Source organism: Solenopsis invicta, chromosome 10, assembly GCF_016802725.1.
Source record: "Solenopsis invicta isolate M01_SB chromosome 10, UNIL_Sinv_3.0, whole genome shotgun sequence".
NCBI lineage: Eukaryota > Metazoa > Arthropoda > Insecta > Hymenoptera > Formicidae > Solenopsis > Solenopsis invicta.
Genome location: NC_052673.1, coordinates 18,001,884 through 18,023,514, shown reverse-complemented (window position 1 = coordinate 18,023,514; position 21,631 = coordinate 18,001,884). Strand labels below are relative to the sequence as shown.

At 36.1% G+C, this 21,631-nt stretch overlaps 3 protein-coding genes across 8 annotated transcripts; 2 read left to right on the top strand and 1 right to left on the bottom strand.

Annotated features, from left to right (window-relative positions):
* Positions 1 to 814: 814 nt before the first annotated feature.
* On the top strand, positions 815 to 3,317 carry LOC105195899 (coatomer subunit epsilon). Its single transcript, XM_011161524.3, has 3 exons — positions 815 to 1,020; positions 1,481 to 1,969; positions 2,097 to 3,317. The coding sequence occupies exons 1-3, from the start codon at positions 910 to 912 to the stop codon at positions 2,403 to 2,405; spliced, it is 909 nt and encodes a 302-aa protein (XP_011159826.1). The 5' UTR covers positions 815 to 909; the 3' UTR covers positions 2,406 to 3,317.
* A 319-nt stretch (positions 3,318 to 3,636) lies between these two features.
* LOC105197728 (PH-interacting protein) lies at positions 3,637 to 16,727 on the bottom strand. Of its 3 annotated transcripts, none has more exons than XM_011164230.3 (22): positions 16,552 to 16,727; positions 16,376 to 16,434; positions 16,252 to 16,281; positions 15,939 to 15,998; positions 14,386 to 14,536; positions 13,755 to 13,853; positions 13,276 to 13,613; positions 13,057 to 13,211; positions 12,331 to 12,648; positions 11,801 to 12,218; positions 11,486 to 11,711; positions 10,965 to 11,307; positions 10,604 to 10,796; positions 10,221 to 10,463; positions 9,922 to 10,146; positions 9,357 to 9,735; positions 8,661 to 9,060; positions 8,350 to 8,565; positions 8,082 to 8,262; positions 7,827 to 8,013; positions 7,632 to 7,766; positions 3,637 to 7,245 (listed from the first exon to the last, which is right to left on the bottom strand). In XM_011164230.3, the coding sequence occupies exons 1-22, from the start codon at positions 16,592 to 16,594 to the stop codon at positions 6,248 to 6,250; spliced, it is 5,397 nt and encodes a 1,798-aa protein (XP_011162532.1). In that variant the 5' UTR covers positions 16,595 to 16,727; the 3' UTR covers positions 3,637 to 6,247. The 3 variants fall into 3 exon arrangements, with proteins under 3 accessions (XP_011162532.1, XP_011162533.1, XP_011162535.1); XM_011164231.3 differs by having other exon boundaries at positions 7,674 to 7,766; XM_011164233.3 differs by having other exon boundaries at positions 6,248 to 7,245; positions 9,922 to 10,143.
* Positions 16,728 to 16,843: 116 nt separating this feature from the next.
* On the top strand, positions 16,844 to 21,572 carry LOC105197729 (dehydrodolichyl diphosphate synthase complex subunit DHDDS). Of its 4 annotated transcripts, XM_011164234.3 has the most exons (8): positions 16,844 to 17,560; positions 17,633 to 18,178; positions 19,477 to 19,915; positions 19,988 to 20,149; positions 20,364 to 20,512; positions 20,661 to 20,845; positions 20,948 to 21,199; positions 21,387 to 21,572. In XM_011164234.3, exons 3-7 carry the CDS (start codon positions 19,755 to 19,757, stop codon positions 21,176 to 21,178), a joined length of 888 nt encoding a protein of 295 aa, XP_011162536.1. In that variant the 5' UTR covers positions 16,844 to 17,560; positions 17,633 to 18,178; positions 19,477 to 19,754; the 3' UTR covers positions 21,179 to 21,199; positions 21,387 to 21,572. The 4 variants fall into 4 exon arrangements, with proteins under 4 accessions (XP_011162536.1, XP_025987452.1, XP_039310602.1 ...); XM_026131667.2 differs by having other exon boundaries at positions 17,633 to 18,096; positions 20,948 to 21,572; XM_039454668.1 differs by having other exon boundaries at positions 20,661 to 20,841; positions 20,948 to 21,572.
* The last annotated feature ends 59 nt before the right edge of the window (positions 21,573 to 21,631 follow it).

The window sequence follows — 21,631 nt, the reverse complement described above, 5'->3', positions numbered from 1 at the left end:
TATATTGAAATTTTTTTATACACAAAAGAAGAAACAATAAATATTAATCAATAAAAATTTTAATATATATTACTTTTTAAATATTTTCTTATATTTATACTTCTACTTTTTCATTTGCATAATTTGCAGTCATTATACATACAGATTTGCACCTATGTTAATCAACTTATCAAGATATTCACGCTGGTCTCTCGACTTGGTGGAATTCATGTTAACATCGGTTCTAAATTTTTAATTAAAAATTCTTTAATTAATTGTCAAATGCATGGCAGAGAAAACATAAACTATCGATATCCCTCTTTTCCTTTTTGAAAGTAACCGCGAATCTAGCTTATTGACGTCGACATATTTCGAACTCGAGTTTCCTCTCTACGTTACGATGAAACGTGGCAGAAAAGCGAGAATAGGAACTAGATTTAACTTGCGATTAAATTTTGACAAATAATCTCGTTACTATTTTATTAACTTGGATGGAAGTAATTAATTGTTTATATAACATATTGATATGAGAACAAGAATTAAATCAGGGACAGTAGATTTTATTAAAATTTTGTCGGTTTAAATTAATCGTCGATTAAGCTAATCGGAGTTTTAGTCAAAGATTATACTGTAAATATCGTCATAGCATAAATAATAATATATTAAAAGTAATAATAAATACATATATTTATATTTATAATATATGGCATGTATTTTTATACAATGTGTATTTATATTATTTAATAGGTTTTGCAAAATAATAGCGCGCGCGTTGTATGTGTCACTAGATGTTGTCGCAATGCGCTGCGCCGCGCTGATAACTAATTTTTTTCAGTATTGCCAGTACTTCCAATGCTATTGGTTCACGTTGGGACATAGCCTGTATCGGAGACTCGGAGAATTCCGAGACCGGATTGTTCAGCGGCGACAATGAGCGACAAGATGGCACGTCAGCAGGACTTCAACGATCTCTTCAACGTGAGAAATAATTTCTACATCGGCAATTACCAGCAATGCATCAACGAGGCGCAGAAAATCAAGGTAAATTATCCCATCCCGATGTGTGACGCAGAGCCACGGTGCCACGCGCTGCTCCGTTTGAAGTTCCAACGTGGGCGACTGTCACTGCCCATTCCTTCTGACAAATACTGTTGTGTCTCGCCGTTTCTCTGATATTACTGCTAGTTCAAACTTAGAAGGATATATATTACACAATTTTTTGTGTTATATTTAAAAATTTAACAAAGGACTTTGATTCTCAATGTAGTCGTCAACATATTGAAATTCCAGATATCTAGACAAGTCAGTGAAGCCCAACTCTTTTTGATTGAGTCTTTGCATAAATTAGCTCCAAATTTGAATCTATACACGAGAGAACAGTACAATAAATTTTAGAAAATCATATCCTCTCGTACCGAGTTTTAATAGTATGCTGCTTGGTATGCAGAGTGAACTCCACTTTGCAACTATACAGACACATAAGTTTCGTCTCTTTCCACAGACGTCCATTTCGGAAGTGGCCATGGAGCGCGACGTCTTTCTTTATCGCGCGTATATAGCACAAAGAAAGTTCCGTGTGGTACTGGACGAAATCCACAATTCATCTCCAAAAGAATTGCAGCCACTAAGGACCTTGGCTGACTATTTTGCCAATCCACATCACCGGGAAGCCATAGTAGTCGAATTGGATAAGGAAACCAAGAATGTAAACTACGAGAATCACAATCTGTTGATTGTGGCAGCGACCATTTATTACCATGAGAAGAATCTAGAGGCTGCCCATCGAGTAATATGCAACTCCGATAATCTAGAGTGCATGGCGCTAACGTTACAGATATATCTCAAGATGGATCGTCTGGATCTGGCTCGCAAGGAGCTCAAAGCAATGCAGGAGAAAGACGACGATGACACCTTGACTCAGCTCGCTCAAGCATGGATAAACATTAGTAGTGGTGGTGACAAGTTACAAGATGCTTATTACATCTTTCAGGTGAGAGAGAAGATATACCTGTATATCCCTTGGGAATATATGCAAAACAAATACTTTTTAATCAAATTTGTTTGCTTTACCTTTAAAAATTATCCAATATTTTCAACAAAACTGTCAACTATTTCAGGAAATGATTGATAAGCACTCCAGCACGAGCATGTTGCTGAATGGCCAAGCCACTTGCTTTATTGGACAAGCGAAGTACGAGGAGGCGGAGACGGCCTTGCAAGAAGCTCTCGATAAAGATAGTAATAATCCAGATACATTAATCAATATGATTGTCCTCTCGCAGCATATGGGCAAACCGCCGGAGGTGGCGAATCGTTACTTAAGTCAGTTGAAAGACTCCCACTTGGAGCATCCTTTCGTTAAGGAGTACTTGCAAAAGGAAATTGAATTCCATAGGTTTAAAGAACATTATTCATCTTCCGCCTGAGTACCCCTCAGTAGATTATGGCATTCCGTGGGATAAAATTGATCGAATATTAATCATGTGATGGACCCAAGAGCGTGAACTAAACAAGTTTGACTCCATCGAAGATGTCTAATGAGCAAAGCTTCTTAGCAAAAAACTTTTCTTTTGAAGCTAAAACATTTATAGATAGGTCAGATAGCTTACATGATAAGCATTTTGGATCTTTTAATTACTGAAAAATGTACATTTTTTAAATTATATTTGATTTTTGTTGCAAATGAATCAAAGTCTGTCTATACAATATTAATCTTTAGACTTTCAAAAACACATTTTTAGGGTAATATTACGATTATATATTAGGATTTCAAGTATTTTACCTAGTTATTTTTTGCGAAATAGAAAACGCAATTTTTCTAAATAGAGAGACATTTCGTTTATAGATGTTGGCTCTGCAATATTAAGATATTTTGTTTTCATATTAAACTTAAAAAAAAATATATATATATATATATATATATATGCTGGCAGAAAATAGGTATAGCAAAGTTATACGGATAATGGAAATGTTTGGAATTACAAAAAACCGAGATGTACGTGACTGGAAAAGTCGCTCTTATCCATTTTATCCTAATGTTACACTTTTATTACACAATCATGAAAATATGGCTGCCATTTTATAAAACTATAAATTATTGTCGAAATTAGAGAGACCATTTCACGTGTAAGCATCTCTTCATATAATATTCATATTGCCAATTTAGAGAGATGTAACACAGATAGATGAAATATTAAATAAAAAATTTCATACATTATGAATATGCAAGTGTCCGAAAATGTCTTTTTTAATTTCCAAATTGCCCCTCAATGTTTTGTAAATATCATTATAAAAGTAACTTATAACGAACTTATAAAAATAAAGTCTTACATCGTTAATTGTACATATTTTTCCATAGAACCTAGCTCAACAAATTTCCTTTTATAAATTTTTTTTTTTTCATAGCAAGTTCAAGTTTATTTCATAAATGTGCAATTAAATTTTTGACACGTTTGATTTAGAATTCATAAAATATTTTATACATAATGTAACTCTAAATATATATATTTGAAGATTTAACACAGATAAGCCATTAATTTTGAACAATTAAAGTTGTTTCAAGGAAACATATGGAATTTTTTACTAAAATTAAAAAAAGACGCCTTTTATAAAAATTTTCAAGATTAATGGCATAAATAATCCACAAGTAGACATATATAAAATAATTTAATTTTTTTTATTGGTGACGGTGGGTTTCCCCAGAGAACCGTTTTGTATATAACAGAGCACGCTGATTTCACAACAGAATAAGTGTCAAACTGTACATAAAACATAACTGTTCCGTATTAAGTTCTGTATACATCTTTGACGTAGTATATATTTATATATATATACACATGAAATTATATTATTCCTGGATGTTCATCGTGTGAAGTATGTCGGTTATTGTATGATTAATAGAGTGAGACCAAAGTTAACATCGTTAAAATTAATATTACTCCAAAGTCTGACTGCATTATCGAATCTACATGTGATATGACTCTCTTATATAAGTCATTAAAAAAATATCCATTATAATTCTAATTATTGATAATTTACATTAGCATATATTTGATATTCTTAAACTAATATCACAATGGCTCGAGACAGTCGAGACTCCTGATGTTTATGCATGTGTCCTGATAAATGATGTTAGCTGCTGGTAGCATAACTGTCTTCTGATAATCATTTATACACCTAATGCGTAATCCGTTGAAATTCGCGATATATAAATCTGGAAAACGTCTCTATCTGCCTTCGTGAAAAATTCTAAAATTGTGACTTCCTTAAATCCGTAACAGATATCGTGTACAAATTCTATATAAAAAATCGTTATACCACGCGCGAACTACAGACCATATACATAATTCGTCTTATGCAACGTCAATATTAAGAAAAAAAAATAATTATATTCGAATGGATACAATGCATATTTACACGCACGCGGATTCACTTTTCTATCTATGACATACAGTAAACTTAAGTAAAATTATGAAAAGCGAAAACAGTGCTCGCGGCAGGATTCGTAGAGAGAAAAGGAGGAAGAAAAGGAAAAAAAGAGAAGAAAATAATAAAGATGCCTTGTTGTACACTCACATATTGTTCATCACATTTAAGGAAATAAAATCAGTTCTTTCCGTATGCTAACAACAAACCGTTGTTACTATCGCATATGTCACGTCGTTAAATACAACTTAAAAACACAAATCACTAATCCGCTGTCTAAAAATATAACCATTGTGTGTAACGAACTATATAAGATCTTTATCTCGGGCAATGGCAAAACTTCACATTTAATTACAATGTATGTTTTTTTCTTGAAAATTCTTTATAGATAAAATAAATACTGTTCCATGTTCTTAATAAAACATGTTTAGAAAATTGCTCAGAGACCTCTTGATTGTCTCATTGCAGTTCTATTGAATCGCGAGAAATCCCATGAATTGTACTGTATTAAAATAGTTTTTCTTTCTTAATCCTTAACTACCTCGGTCACAATAACTGTGATTGATTTTTATGCATAAAGTAGATTTGACGCGTATGCGGACAATCCTTGGGAGACAAATTAGGAACTAGCGTCATTGTTGAGATTAAGAGGGATTTCGTGAAGGAAGTATGCATGATATATAAAACAAAAAACCAGCGAAATCGCTATAACGCACCTCGGTGGTTAAGGATTAAATCTTCTATATTTTCAGCGAAAATAGAACAGACAATGTTGCATAGCTATTTATGGCTGTTTTTCAAAAATGTAACTGTATATTTATTAGTAATTTATTAATTTATTCATAAAAATTAAGGAGTTTTCTATTCAATTCAATATGACTGCAGTAAGAAAACAAGAGTCTCAACACGAGCTCATAAACTCTCAATGAATAACTATTACAATGATACAAAACTATTATAACGATAACTTGATAAATTTTGCATGTGCATTGTTCAATCATTGTTGTTTAACTGAAAACTGTTTTAAAAATTACATGATTATTTGGACTTTTTTTTATAAATGTAGCATGAAAATTTCAATTGTCAATTAAACTTTTGAAATGGAAGCAATCATAAGCGTAGACTTACATTTTTTCGCGAAGCACACACTCCCGTTTCTACACTTTCAAGATGGTTAACAAGATAATCATCGTACCTGTACAACAACACGATTATATAGAATTTTCGATATAATTTTTTTTAGAATAAGTGAACCTTTATACAGATTTGCTTATCATTATTAAATTCGGTTGAATGTGCGAATGAAACGGTACAGAATGACCTGTAAAATACGGAAAATCTCGCGTGTCCCTTCACACTGTTTCTGTTTGTACCATTGAGCCATAATGTAACGTTCAGATCGATAGTACAGGTAAATTGGTACAGAAAGAAAAGAACACTTTATAGAACAAATCTTGAAGAATAAAAATAATTAGTCGTTCGTGTAATTATGATTCGTTCTACGACAATATCAATCTTTCATACAAGTAAATCGTCTTATTCGAACACAAGAAAAAAAATCAAACTTTACTCGAGTTTCCACTGTGTTACTTCCGCAGACCATATTAAGAGGTGTCTGTCGGAGATTCGTACTGTATTGCGATTACGCACGATACAGAGAAAATAGTGTAACGACAACGAAGCAAGTTTCGAGATCGAGAAAGTCAATCGATTGAAAACTCTATTCATCTCTGAACGCACGTTTTCCTTTGAATGCGAACCAAGCGTTTTCAATGCGTGGCACGATACTACAGTTTCCAGAATCCTTATAAAGATTCTTCAACTTAATTTTTATCTAGAGATGTTAGGGCGATTCTAGAAGGTAAGCGCGGGCACGCGGTGTCATTTTACGTATGCGACCTCGACTACTTATACTGATGCCGGGCTCCGGCATGTTTTCGTCGTCACTATCCTCGGCGTACGAGCGACGCTTAATCTTGCGCCGATTTCTCACCGGTACCATGATACTATCCTCGTTATCTTCGTTATCCTCGTTATCTTCGCTATCCTCGTTATAACAGGGACGCTTCCGAGCCGAGGATCGCCTACTGCTATGCTGCTGCCTCATGTCCGAATCTACAAAACTGTTCTGCTTCCGACGACTTAAACGCGATGATCTGAATCCTTTGTAGCAATAATCACTGTCCTCCGAGTCTTGATTATTAGCCTTACTTTGTAATTGCTGCTGTTGTTCCTCTTCCTCTTCGTCCTCTTCTCCTTCTTCCTGTTCTTGTTCTTCATCGTCGTTTTCTTCGCTTTCACTATCGCTATTATCGTTCGTCCCATTGTTAGCAGTATACTGCGCGCTATCGGTCACTAACTTTCGTGATCTAGTGTCTCTTTTGATGAATTTTTCTTCTTCGCTCTCCTCTTCCGTAGAATTCGGTGCAAAAAATTCCTCCTCTTCCTCTCCTTTGTCCTCGTTTATTTGATTCTCCGCAATGTAATCATCATCGTCGTCGGCGATAACGTTGGATTTTACTTTAGATTTAGATTGCTTACCGTTTTTAATATTTTTACCACGATTTTTGCGAACCTGTTTTTTGCGACCACCGGGCGTGTAATCGTCTCCGGAATCGGTATCAGCATGAACACTGGGTATCGCCGTCATCGCTCGAGTCCTTCGGACAGGAGCACTGTCACTGCTGTCAGTGTCTGACGTTACCTCCGATTCACTAGCATCACTATCACTATCCTTCGGTTTTTTTGACACGTTCGAACGACAGATTCGCAATTTTAGCGATGGCCGAGATGGAACGGAATTAGACCGCTTTATGTGACCGTTTGTCATCCGAGACGGTCCTAAGCAAAATAAAATTAAGATTAGTGATTTAATTATAAAAAATTGTCTTAGGCGATCAAAATTATAAAGATATGAGGGATTGCAATCAGTTAATACAATCACAATTTATCGGCTAACTATTTTGAAAATTGTAAACCATATAGGGCATACGTCGTAAGAAGTTTGCCAAACTTTGTGACCTAACACAATATGGTTAATAAAAATTATATGGAATTAATTTTCTTTAATTCTTAATCTTATCAAAGTACATTTTTTCCTTTAAATTATAAAATCACAAAATAATTTTTCACTAGAAATACTTAAAAACAATCTCAAAATTTAGTAAACTCCTTCTACGATATATGTATAACAGAGTGATAATTTGGAAAAAAAGGTACATTCGTACCAGGTGCAGATATGTCAAAATTGTTCTTTTTCTGCTCTTTACCCGACTCGTCGTCGTCATCATCGTCATCATCGTCCTCACTGTCTACATCGTCTTCATCATCGTCGCTAGGAGCAGATTTTGATTTGGAAGGTCCTGTACATAAAATTGTATTTTATCATATTACATTTACACTCGAGGCATGAATAAGCTTACCTGTGCCATTACTTAATCTAGGTTTCTTTCTCGGTTTCTTCTTTGCTTTCGCCTTCTTATTCTTATTTGGTTTCGTATTATCTTTATTTTTATCTTTATTTCGTCTACGCGCCGATTTCCAATTTAAGAGTATTCTATGCATGTGATCTTCGAACATGGCTGACAGTCTTATCGTCATCGAATATATCTGCATAAATAGCCGAACATTTAAGAAAATGCAGAGTTATAAATAAAGCAGATATTACATCAACCTACCTTTGAACGTTTATTAGTATTATAATTTCTGCTATTTGTAAATATCAATTTCATATCCTTTGCAAATTCTGCTGGCACTTCATAATTACCACCTAATAAATCTTCTTTGACAGTACGTAAGTCCATCGGTGTGTCTATTATTTGATGATACTCTGGATGCTCTAATCTATCCACCGGTTCCCTGTGAAACGATCAGCGTATCCATTTAAGTCACATTAAAAAAAAAAAAAAATTAATGCTATTGAAAACTCGTTTTCTTTCGACTTACCTGAAAGGTATCGAGTCTTCGCATTGCCACAAGGTCTCCAACAATTGTCGACACGCCAGTTTCCAATCTTGCGAAAACTCTTGCGCATATAAATTCTTTTTCCTCGTGGATCTCAATCTACTTGTTGAGGGTCTGTTTTCTACCTCTGACTCGGAAGAATGGTATGTATCATTCAATTGATGATATACTGCCGCAACATCTACATCGATGGTTTCCCTATGTAAGAAATATTATTTAACATACAAAAGAAAGATACATGAAGATTTCATAAATATGCAATTGTAGATAGAATAGAATGATATATCTCTTACTTTATTATACGTAGACATAAGTCGGTGACTATTCTCGCCTTTTTCACTATGTGACTGTGCGGTTCGTTGAACTGTTCGGCATTCGTTGCTAAGTATCTAACATCGAATTGTGCCGACGTAATCCTTCTATAGAAATGATTCTCAAAACGAGCTTTTATAGTCGATAAATCGATTGGATACTCCACAATGAGAGCATAAGTTGGATAAAGACTGAGATCTACTGGCACGACGAATGGTTCTGCGATTGCAAGACTCATTACTTGATCCAAGCCTCGTATAATTCGACGACAAGTCGCTTCTCTGTCACCCATGGGCCACTCTTCTGCGTGAGGTTGATATAGTATCGCCTGTCTCTCCTCTGGTAAAACGGGAACAGCACCACCGAGTTCCATAGGTATTCCTAAACGAGTAATCAGCACATATAGCATAATTAAAAAGTTCAAGTCCAAATTTTTGACAGAGTCGCCAATATTATATCGAAGGACGTGTTCCATTTAACGCTCTTGGAATCATTCCACTCTTGTTTATCAAATATTAAACAATGATTGATCGTGTTCCACTTAACTCTCGCAAGCATTAAATAATGCTTGCGAGAGTTAAGTGGAACACGATCAATCATTTTTTTTACAGTCGTGCTATTTATTCTTTCGATTAGTTTAAAATTAAACATTTTGATGACAAATTAAATGAGCTTACTATCTTCGTCCACAGGCTCGAGATCCCAAGGACTCATTCGTTCATATTCCCCATTATCCCATCTGACGCGAAAGCACATGAACAATGATTCCGGAAATTCTTCGTCTAATGGTTCCATTCCGACGATCTGTCCCATCCACCAACCATCGTCAATCATACAACGAAATTTATCACCTTCAGACCAACTTCGTGCTAACGCCATATCAAAGGTTTGACGCAACACTAGAAAATCTAATACATCGGCCATATCGTGATATTTGATGGTAAAATTCTGTCCAGTAAGCCGACCGTCCTCATCCATCAAAGCTAATTTCAAGCAGCACAAACGAGGTGGTCGTATTTCGTATTTAATACCCACTACTTTTACAAATTCTTGTGCCTAGAATATCGATAATTCTGATTAGTATATTTATATATATATATATATATATATATATATATATATATATATATATATATATATATATATATCTTTAATGTTTATGATTTTAATGTTAAATGTATATATACTCTACTCCCATATAATTAAAAATCTTTCTTAACTCCTACAATAAAGTAAACATACTCTAATATTTATCTTGGTCCATGGCTCGCACCGCGGACTAAGCTCATAAATCTTTTTATTCCTAACTGCATCTAAATAGAATTTATGACCTTGTCTGAAATATACTATTTCGTCGCCCATCTGTGGATAATAAGGGGCTTTCCTCGGTATTACTTCAGTAAGCCATTCTGAAGGTCGGTAAATTTCAGGAACTTCATTAATACCATTAGCTATTGGTAATCTCTGCTAAATGAGAATAATAGAGTTTAAAAAAAGTAAAATTAAAATAACGTAAGAATCATGATATCCATATAACATACTTTTTTCTTAGGACGACTGCTACGTCTTCTGTCCGTGTCACTCGGAGGAGTGACAGATCGCTTCTTCACGGGTTTTCGTTTACTACGTTTGGGCGGTTCCAAATTTAATCCGTGATCCGCGATCCAATCGGAATACTCAGTACTGGATTCTGTAGTACTATCGGAGCACATATCCTCTTCGTGGGCGGTAGAATCGTTGCTATTGCTACTGACTGAACTCACCGTGTCAGCGTTATCAAGGTTCTGTAAAAGGTATTATAACGCAAAGTATTATAACGCTTCACCAACTGCGTAAATCCTTCTATTCGTTGTCACAACATAGCAAACAACACGAATGTCTATGTGTGACTGTTTCATTATTAAATATCACTTTTGTGAGATACCTCAAAGTCATCATCCTCTTCTTCTTCGTCGCGCGTTGCTCTAGTTCTATAACCGTGCCTAGTAATTTTACGCTTGCGATTTACGAGTTTATTTCCTGTATTGCCTTGATTAGTGGCAGTGCTCGAGGTAGGCTGTGGTCGCCGTCGCATTTCTCGCCGCCAGTTTTCTAACTCCATATCGGACGTCGCTTTACTTCACGGATAACATACAAAATGTAATTCAAGAAACAATATTTTCTTTTTTCGCATAAATTAGTATTATATTTGACATGGTAATATTGATCTATACGTTATCATTCTGCTAATATTTATTTCATAATATTCGCTAAAATATTCGTAAAAAAATTCGGGTAATACTTACATCTGTGCCAATTGAGTCCTTTTTATAGCTGGATTCATAGGACGCACAAGCATAGGCTTGTTCCATGGAGTAGTGCTTTCTCTTTGCCAATTACCACTGCTTTGCCGGACACCTTCAACATTGCCCTCTCTCCTCAAACCAGCTCTACTTCCACGGGGACTCGCTATTTGACGAATTGGTTGTTCTGCGGCGTTATTCTCCCTATCTTCGCCGGCACCGGCAACGACCGCTTCTCCATCCGCTCCTCCATTAATATTTTGTCTTTGAGCAAGAGCCTCGATTAATCGATCAATGTTCGATCTTGGCTCTTGTTCTGGAAGACCTTCTATAACTTCTTGCATGCCTATTTAATGAAATTTGTTATTGTTCTAATTAAAATAATCATTTGTTTAAGAATTTCAAAACACAAAAAAAATCGAAATTAATTACAAAAAATATAATTTTCTTTAAGAGTCCAATTTATTTCAATTAGAATTTTTTACTTTTAAGATTTATGATTATTACAGGAATTATTATCTTACCGCCTGCACCAACTGCAATATTTGGTACCAATTGTTCGCCTCTACAATTCTCTCTTCCTGGCACCAATCTCTGCAACGCTGGCGGATATGGATTTCCATCTATATCAACCAAAAATGGTGGCGGCATTAAATGCGGAGCCGTTTGTGTTTGTTCGTCGAGAACATAATTATTTCCATCTCTTATCAAAGGTCGATAATCCGTGTGGAAGAATAATTCTTTCGGTATCTAAAATTAATACAAAAAGTTAATAGAATTGAATTGTAACTTAGGAATGCTGTGAGCTATAATACAAGACAAAATATATAAAATATTACATTTTTCAATTTCTCGCCTCCACATCCAAATCCAAACATCAAGAGATGACCGTTAGAATCTGTCGCGGCAAGTTTCGTGCCACTAGGTGACCATTTTGCATCAAAAATAGCACAATTTCCCTGGCCTTCAACAAAATTTTGGAAACAAATCATTGGTTCCGTATTCAATACATCCCAAATGATAAGTTGTCCATCATGACCAGCACTAAGAATCATTCGAGGATCTATTGGATGTGATTCCAACACGTAAACTTCGTCTTTATGTCCTCGCAGAACCTTTACCAGTTCTCCCGATTTTGCATTCCACACTTTCAATGTGTAATCGTTCACTGCCGTTATAACAAATTCATCGCTCACGTCCCAACAAACCATGGTTACTTTCGCTTTTTTATTAGTATCATGATCCATTTCTGGTTCTCTGTAAAAAAAAAAGACATAAAATATTTTTTCAACATATTGTATTAAATGTATAAAATCTTTTAATAAAATCTTTGCCAAAAAACAAAAATTCAAATAAAAATACAACATACCCAGGGAGCTTTGTCGTCATGAGCAATTGTGTATGTACCCACTGCTGTTGCTCGAAATGCCATACATTTGCAGTACCATCTTTAGAACCAGAAATAAATTTTAAGCCGCTGTGCGCCCATTGAATACTATCGACTGTGTCAGAATGCGCCTCAATCTCAAGGACTCTGCGTGGTCCTTCGTCCCCTAACATCGCGTAAACTCTTACGTTATGATCCGCAGAGCCGGCAGCCATAAATGCGCCGCCAGGACTGAAAGAGGCACATATCATTTGCGATTGGCCGGGCCTCATTTTCTCATGGTATTGAATAGGCTTCGTTCTGTAACAAATTAAAAATGATGTAATTATTTTATATAAAAATATTAAGTTCTTGTAGTGATCGTGACGCAGAGGGTTGTGCGTCTGCTCTCTGTGTCGAAGATCCAGGTTCAAATCCCCCTGATCAGAAGCACATGAATTTATTCGATCGCTATCTCTCGGAAGGCAATGGCAAACCACCGAGAGTATCTTGCTAAGAAAACCTCTCAAAATAAGACTGTCCATAACCGTCATTTAAACTGTAAGTCCCGTGTAAATTGTAAAAAACATACATCACAGAAATACATTGAGGGGTCACTATGCTCTGACAACAGGGAGATGGCTCTAACGACTAGAGAGATTTAAGTTGGAAATAATATTGCAGAGAGGGTGTGCACAAAAAATTATTTGCACATATAAATAAACTTACTGAAATACTGGTCTCTCGTTCGGTTTCTTTGTGTGAGACCAAAAAGCTACGGATCCATCAGTACTGGTAGAGACTAAATAGTAAACGTTATTACACACTATTGGACAAAAATTGATGGACGTAATCATGCCTGAATGCCCGGTTAAAACTGCCACCTTAAGAAAAATAATTTATGAGTAAAACATTTTTATGTATACATGTATTCAGTATCATACTTACAGGTGACATTGATTGGAAACACCAAACCCGTATTATTCGATCTAAACTTCCCGCTGCCAACAGAGTATTATCGAAATTCACGGCTATGTCCATAATTTCTGCTGATGCGCCTCGAAAAGTGGCGAGTAAACGTCCATCAACGGAACTCCAGACTTTGACGAGTAAATCATCCGCTCCGGTTATAATATATTTACCAGTGCGGTCAAAGAGCACGCAATACACGGCAGACAAATGACCCAGCGTATGCCGGTACAACTTCATTTTGCTATAGAACTTTGTCGGTATTGCCTGTCTTCGACTCAAAGGACCAGAATTCTCACGTCCTTGAAGTACACGTACTATTGAGCAAAAAAATATTTTTTAGACAAGACAAAATTATATATTGACATTTTACATTGCAAAAGTATTAGCAGAGTACTGGTTAAAAATGCACGTGATGTATTTTGCACAAACAATTGTTGATTCTCAAGCTTGCTTACCTATATTAGGTACTGACAGACTACCGGGCAACTCCAAGAAAGGTTTTCCACCGAATCTTCCAGAATAATCGACAATGCTGCATGTACGATTTGTAATATCTACAGAAATAGAATTTTACAAATATCATATGTAAAGTTTACATATTTGTCAGAAGCAAATCCATGTATTATTCTAGAAAATATCCATTGTAATCCTTCATATATGGATATGTATATCAAACCTCAAATGACTCAGCCATTATCAGTTAAAAGTTAATGAAGGATTACAATATAATCGCAAATTTCTTTTTAAGATTGTTCACAGCTCTTTATATTGCAAGGGTGTAAAAAGGTGAAAACTGAGGCTTTTTTACTGCTGTTTTATGTACTAAATTCATAGATGCAGAGACCTTTCATTATCAAAGAGAGGATTTGTTTGCGTCGCATACTCCAATGTAAACCAGAAAGTACTTGAATTACTTTCTTGGATCACTAATCACAACATTAGTTTGAACGTATTAGAGCGCGTTGAGGTGAGTAGGAGTATGTTGGAGCATACGACGCGAACAAACCTAGAATATGAGTTGAGAATAACTCCTACAGTCCTTCAAAGAATGTCTTTCAAAGATAAAAAGTATTTATATCTTCATACCTTCGTGGGTACGTAGCATGGATTGTCTGCCTGCTCCCAAAAGTGATGTCACTCCACGAACGCATGGTGGCACTTCTTTCTCTAACACTGGTCCTATTCTGGCACATATTTGCAACAAATAATTCGACCCAATGTGAGGATATCTCTTCTCCTAAAAAAATTGTCATAATTTCTCAATAAGTACTGAAATAATTCATAAATATTAGATGTCCAGAAATGATTTGGATATAGTTAAGAGAAATATACTATAAAAGTTGTGGAAAAAGAGAAACAGAAACAAAATCAAAGATGTGAGATAAGAAAACAAAATTAAAACAAAAATAAAGTAAAAGGCCTAAAATATTTTAGAAATTTTATGCTAGAATTAGATAATAAGAACAATAAGTAATAAATAAAAATGGCTAAACAACGATAAGTAAACAAACATAAAAGACTATTAGATGAACTAAAATAATAAAGGAAAAATTGTATAGACGGCGAAGAAGAAATTATATATAAATTATATATAAGGACTACTCTTTTAATTATTATACATAGATATGTGTGTGTGTGTGTGTGTGTGTGTGTGTGTCACATTTACTGCTGATTGATTGTCAACATTTTACATTAGAAAGAAAAAAATTATAAAATAATTTTTGACAAAACAATAGAATTTAAATTTTAAAGTAAAATTTAAAAAATTTTTCTTTTAAAAGTGTCAATAAAATTTCATATAAATCCGTGATTTTAAAGAAAAGAAATCTCTTGAAAATTCTAGGTTTTTCCAGTTGTAAATATTCTGTCAACATATATTTTTGTAAAATTTAGAGCTTGAAGCTAATTAATAACAGTTCAGAGTTGAAAGCAAAACACTAAAGATTTATCACACTATTGCAGATCCAAACTAAAGATTAATTCGAGAGTCAATCAGGAATAATTATATGCAATACAAAAAAAATATTGTACAAAGTATTGAATACACAATATTGAACAAAATTTAGAAATTGACAGGATCACTCGGTTCCGAAAACGTCGTCAAACGTTCGCGCGAAAAATTCAAACGATCAAGTAGTTCCCGCGGTTACGCCAATCGGCAGTTAGGCACCGACGCGCCGACCAATCGGCGCAGCTCACTGGTTACGCACGAAACTGCACTCCACAAACAAGAGGTGGACGTCTATATTCATTGATCAGCTCACGCGAAATGGCCGGAAGTGCGCCGTCATTGGCCACCGTGTGGCGGCAGTGGGGGAACAGTGGCGAACGGTCACGGCGTGGGCGCGACAAAGAGGGAACGAGCGACGCGAGAGGAGTCGCGGCAGCGGCGGCGAAGACAGAGGCGGTGGGATGTGGGATTAAAAGGGGGTAGAGAGAGAGCGCAACCCCCCTGTCGCGCAGAACGATGGGGATACTCGGTGCCGCGCACGGCGCATTATTTCATCGAACCACCTTACGACGCGAGCCGAGGACTCTCTCGCTCGCTCGTTCGAGTTGGCGTCCAGCACGGAGACCCCGATGTTCGCTCGGCACGCCGTGCCGATCGCCATGTCGCGACGATATCGCTGCATACTCACCAGCTCTTCAAAAGTCTGAGCGTGGACGTTGCCTTCCCAGTCAAATCGCGAGGGCAGTACCTGCGAACAGAAGCATGATCTAAAATCTATACGGGGGATGATCGGGGCGTGGGAGGGGGAAAAATTTATGCCGATCGATCGGCGATTCGATCGACGAGTGCCGATCGCGTACCGCGACTCGGCCGCGATACCTGGCGATCGAGCAAGGTCAGTGACCTTGAGATTCTAATGTTTTGACAAGCAGAAACCACGTGCGAGCCATGTGGTCTGCAACTCGCGTTGTGTACAGTGTCGGGCCCGCCGTACGGCTTACCTCGGCACGCTCCAATTCCCGCTTCAGCACCTGAAACAAAGCGCGTTGAGTGCACGCGTGAATGACGCGTTCGTGTGGCTCGGTCGCACAGTCGGGCCGTGGCCCGGACTATCCGTTCACTTACCTTCGCAGCCTCCGGACAGATACCCGCATCGAGAAACTTGGCGATCAGGAAGTACAGCTCTGGAAAAAGAGAAGATGCGCGGGGCGCTTTAGTGACGGCGGCACGTACGGCGCGACGGCACAGCACACGCACTCCTGTGTCGCTCTCGATTTGCCGTCACGACCGATCCGCATTACCTGGTGCGATCGCCGACTCGATCCTGGACGCGCAGCCCTCCATCCCGGCTGATCCGATCGATTCCCTATTCACTCACGGACGACGACGGAACATCGGGCTTACGGCTTCTAGCGCCGCGATAACCACCGCGGAGTTCATTTTCTCTACTATGGTCTGAGACTGTGTGACGCGCATACGCGCATGCTCGTCTACCCGACGCGAAGTAGTCCCCCCAATGGCTAAACGCCAGGGCCGTAGCGATGCTGTTCGCGGGGCCCGGCGAACTCGCATCGCTACGTCTCATCGTCCGTCAAATTTTACGCCGTGATTGTCGCGACGACGAAAGTCCGGGATTTCTTCCAGCGTGCTCAAGCGATCGACCACGTGCCGTATTCCTGACAAATTCTGCGAGGCTTCCTATGAAAAATCTCACGATTCACGCGACGTCACGCAAGAAACATGGCGAACATCCGGATTACAACATCCGGGAGCCTATCGGCGACTGAACGAATCCGCCATTGAGCGCGGCACGCTTGAAAGTATTTCGCGGTTGAACCTCAATCCGCGGATTTGAGCAAGACAATATTGTAGGTTTTACAATCCATTTTACAGAGACGAGGAATAATGAAAGAACAACGCGCATAAATATACAAATGTTGCGTAATTCACCCATTATTTCTTCCGCATATTACATTTTCATTATGAAAAGCGAATCAAAGTTAATTAAAAGAATAAGATATTTGGTTTAGCTTGTTCGCGCAACGATTGACGTCTCGGGAGAACCAGCGAGAAATTATGTATTAAAACTGCATTTAAAGAAAACCCATTATTGCTTGCGTCATTTGTCTGCTCATATATCGTCAATCTGCATAGCTATCCAGATTGTAACCTATCGATATCTGCAACGCAAATTATGAAAAATTGTATTGACTGATATGTCGGGAAATGCGTCGCGACGCATATCGATTAGAGTGAGACCATAACAACTTGCCACATCGGTCCGTGTTCTTTCTCGAACAATCGACACAGGTTTGAGCATGAATTTACAGAACAGAAATTTATCAGACCAATCGAAACACACGTTCTCCTTGTTTGTTGCAGCTGCATACATGTTAGCGAGCAAAAAAGTTAGAAAAGGAGAGGAGCGAAGAAAATGCGCACATGGCGCAACTGCGGAACATGACGACACGTGTGCAATAGTGCGTATACGTGTGTGCGCGTACACACATATATATTTGTGATATGTGTATGATACATATATACACATCTTATACGTATTTTATATGAATTGTATGTTCATGTACCGTATGCATGTTACGTATGTGTTATAAATAAACGTAAGTGGTAAATTTGCATCGCTTCGCAAAATAGCATTTAACATACCGTTCGGGGATCCGCGGGTTTCTATTTTCGCGACACGCACCTGCAACTCACTTCACACAAGTCCGTCGAGAGCGAGGACGATGCTGGTCAATATGGTTGTTGCAATAAATGAACGACGAAGGATCATTATATGCTCGCGGATATGTCACGCATTGAATGCGAGAAATTTTCCTTGAACATCGGTGAGAACGAGGATGATGTCAGCGATTGTTGACGTTTGATTCATATTTGATGACACGAAAGAAATATCCATTGAAAATCATGGTACATTATCTGTTTCAATCCGCTCTAAATAAGTCAGGAAGGAGGGAAAGAGAAAGAGAGAAAAGTAACATAAGTAAATCACACGCTTGGTGTTTTATCAGTATTTTATTAAAAGTCTCTAAGGACATCTCAAGCATAACCTAATAATATATGTCCATATCGCATTCGAATGCATTGATATATGATGGTTAATTAAAGTCTATAATGTGTGTAAACACGGTTGTAAGTTGTAGGTCATAAGAGGAGTAGAAGGAGTAATAGTGGTAATAGAAGTAGTGAATAGTATACAACAGAGTTAATCTACAATGAAGTATAAAGTTAATATTTCTTCCGAATGATGGCAGCATGAACGTGAACACGTCATATATGTGATACTGCAATACTATTCGCGCGCAGCTTACAAGAAAGACGACAAGCACAACAAGGCTGCGAAATAGATATAGACAAAATTTTTTGATTCATCGATATTAATCAATCACATTATGCAAATGCAGTTATTTTTTGCAAAGCAAAGTTGCGATTGATTAAGCGGTGCACATTAAAAAACTTGTCTTATTTCTCCTCTCACTTCACAATTCGCAGATAGCGCATGCGCATGTTATACTAGCCGCAGACAATCCAATGATCATACAGCTTTTCTGCGATCCCCGAATTGTGGAAGTGAGAGGTTGATAAATATATAATGTAATACATATGCACCGTAATGTTGTTACAGCTTTTAATCGATAATTGCAATATAGGTTGCGTTCCGAAATTTACTGCCAATATTTGCACTTTTTACATTCAGTAGCTTTGTTGTTTCTCTCTTTTTCTCTCTTACGTTTAAATACATATTTATCTTATTTCAAGTAAAAAAATTTTTAGAAATTTTAAACAATGCGAACAAATCTTAATTACATATATAAGATACGTAATAGTCTAAGTATTTTGATTAGTTTAATTATTGTTCTTACTTCACGCTGTTAGATGAAAAATAAAATTCAACTATCTTTCACAACCGCGCTTTATAACAGTAACAGCGGCTTACAACTATATTATTTAACATTTTATAAACATTTGCAATCACGTTTATGCAATTATAGCTTAACTCTTAAAATCCAACCATTAGTATTACGTTAACCACCAATTATTATCCACGGAAGTTTCGAAAAAATTCAAATTAAATTACATTTTATTTAAAAAGAAGTACAGACATTTGTTCTAGAAATGTAAAATATGTTTCAATTACTTTAAATAAATAAAAAAAATGAGTAGACATAAGATATATATACATATATAATCATAATTTTATATTGTAGGTTTTTACATTCGAGTTAAAAAAAATGCGAATACAACGCGGAAGCTATATCGTAAATGATCTTTAAGTGTTGTACGAAGAGGAAGACGACGATTAACTGATATAGCTGATATAGCTGATATAGCTGATATCATATAATGAGCGTTATATAATATAATAATACATTCAGCGACTACTACTGACTGTAATATGGTATAGCGAATTTGACAGAGAAGTTCAACGAATAGTTCGTCCGAGGTGGATTGTATTTTTGTATGTGAAATTCGTAGTCTAATACATATGTCGTGGATAAAGGAATGTACCTCGAACTGGCTGGAATCCTTGGCTTCAAGGATCATAAAGACCGGAAAGGTTCCAAGGCACGTGGCGTTTATCATGGATGGTAATAGACGTTACGCAAATAAACTGAACGTGGCAAAAAAGGAGGGACACTCCAAGGGGTATGCATCTTTGAGGTGAACGTTTGCAAATATATTAGTTTGCATTTGTTTTATATATTTTATTTGCAACAGGTTTGAAAAAATGTTTGAAATGTTGAGTTGGTGCATATATCTTGGTATTAAAGAAGTCACAGTTTATGCTTTTAGCATAGACAACTTTAAACGTAGTAAAGAGGAAGTTGATGAGCTCATGGACCTTAGTAGGCAGAAATTTAAGAGTCTCTTAAAAAATATGTATGTATTTTAAATCAAGCATTACGTTGCGGCACAATTTTAAATCTCGTTATGTGTATATTCCCAACAAACATCAAGTTACAGTTATACAAATGTTAGTTGTAATTTTTCACTCAACAGAAAATGTTAAATGAATAATAACACATTCGTTATATAACAGTTACACTGTTGAGTGAGAAATTATAACTAACTTCATACATATAACTGTAACTAGGGACGAATTGGTGGAAGCTGGAGTGTGCGTTCGTGCAATTGGAAATTTGTCCTTGATCCCAAAAGATATATACCAATCAATCGCTCAAATTATAATTGCCACTAAGGATAATAACAAAGCATTTTTAAATCTTGCTTTTTCTTATACATGTAAGTATATGACCATCGTAAATCATATTTATATATGCACTCATTTTTATATTTTATACTAAATGCGAATGAAAATTTACATTATTTTCCAATTTTAATAAATACATAATTTAGAAATATATATTTTTAAATTTTTTTATCTTTGCAGCAAGGGATGAACTTACTCATGCAATTAAAGATATAGCAACGGGTGTAAAACATACTGAAATCTTACCAGAAGATATTACGGAAGATTTAATTTCTGACTGTTTGTATACTTACCAATCCTCAAATCCAGATTTATTAATTCGTACTTCCGGAGAAGTTCGACTTAGTGACTTCCTCTTGTGGCAAGTAAGAGAACGTATTTCATTCTTGTGACTAAAATAGATATTTCTTCTCATAACTTATTAAAGGAAACCTACATTTAAATAATTTTATCAAATTTTTTTTTAGCTTTCCAACGCTTGCCTCTACTTTACTGATACATTATGGCCTGAATTCGATATATGGGGTTTACTCGGTGCAGTCTTTTATTATCAAAAATGTTATTCTGACTTGCAAAAAGTTAGAAACAATTTAAAAACAATCGCGCTCAATGATAGATCATCTAAGTACATTGCTAAGTTGCACCGTGAACGTGAAATTACGATCGAAAATGTATGTCAATCAACAGTTCAATCTTAAAAACAAATAAATTTTTTTCTAGTGAGTATCAGTGAAATATGTTAAAAATTTATTATATATACATATTTTGTTTTAAATCAACTTTCTATTGTAGTAGAACTTTTTTCTCAATTTTATTCTATTTTGTGACTTTACGTTGATCAATGAAATTATTACAACAATTAAATGTTATTATGTTTTATCAGCAAAATTACTGGTAAATTTACAGACATTTTATGTTCATATAATTATAAAAGGAACTAATTAAGCAATTAAACAATTATATGAAAACTAATATCAACATTTCTACATGAGTTTGTTCTATTTTTTATAATATCGTAAACAGGGAGATAAATTACAGGTACTTTCAGTCACGTAAGATATTTTAAAAAATAAACAAAAATTATTAAAGGAATAATTGTCTTTTGTTTAATATGGACTGAACATGATATACTTGAACAATAAGACAATTAC

Coding starts and splice junctions, on each gene's coding strand:
- LOC105195899 (XM_011161524.3), top strand. CDS start 910: ATGAGCGACAAGATGGCACGTCAGCAGGACTTCAACGATCTCTTCAAC. Junction 1,021..1,480: donor ACGAGGCGCAGAAAATCAAG/GTAAATTATCCC, acceptor CTCTTTCCACAG/ACGTCCATTTCGGAAGTGGC. Junction 1,970..2,096: donor ATGCTTATTACATCTTTCAG/GTGAGAGAGAAG, acceptor CAACTATTTCAG/GAAATGATTGATAAGCACTC.
- LOC105197728 (XM_011164230.3), bottom strand. CDS start 16,594: ATGGAGGGCTGCGCGTCCAGGATCGAGTCGGCGATCGCACCAG. Junction 13,614..13,754: donor TCTGTCAGTACCTAATATAG/GTAAGCAAGCTT, acceptor TTTGCTCAATAG/TACGTGTACTTCAAGGACGT. Junction 8,566..8,660: donor TTATGTCTACGTATAATAAA/GTAAGAGATATA, acceptor TTTCTTACATAG/GGAAACCATCGATGTAGATG.
- LOC105197729 (XM_026131667.2), top strand. CDS start 19,755: ATGTCGTGGATAAAGGAATGTACCTCGAACTGGCTGGAATCCTTGGCT. Junction 19,916..19,987: donor AAGGAGGGACACTCCAAGGG/GTATGCATCTTT, acceptor TATTTGCAACAG/GTTTGAAAAAATGTTTGAAA. Junction 20,513..20,660: donor TCTTGCTTTTTCTTATACAT/GTAAGTATATGA, acceptor TTATCTTTGCAG/CAAGGGATGAACTTACTCAT.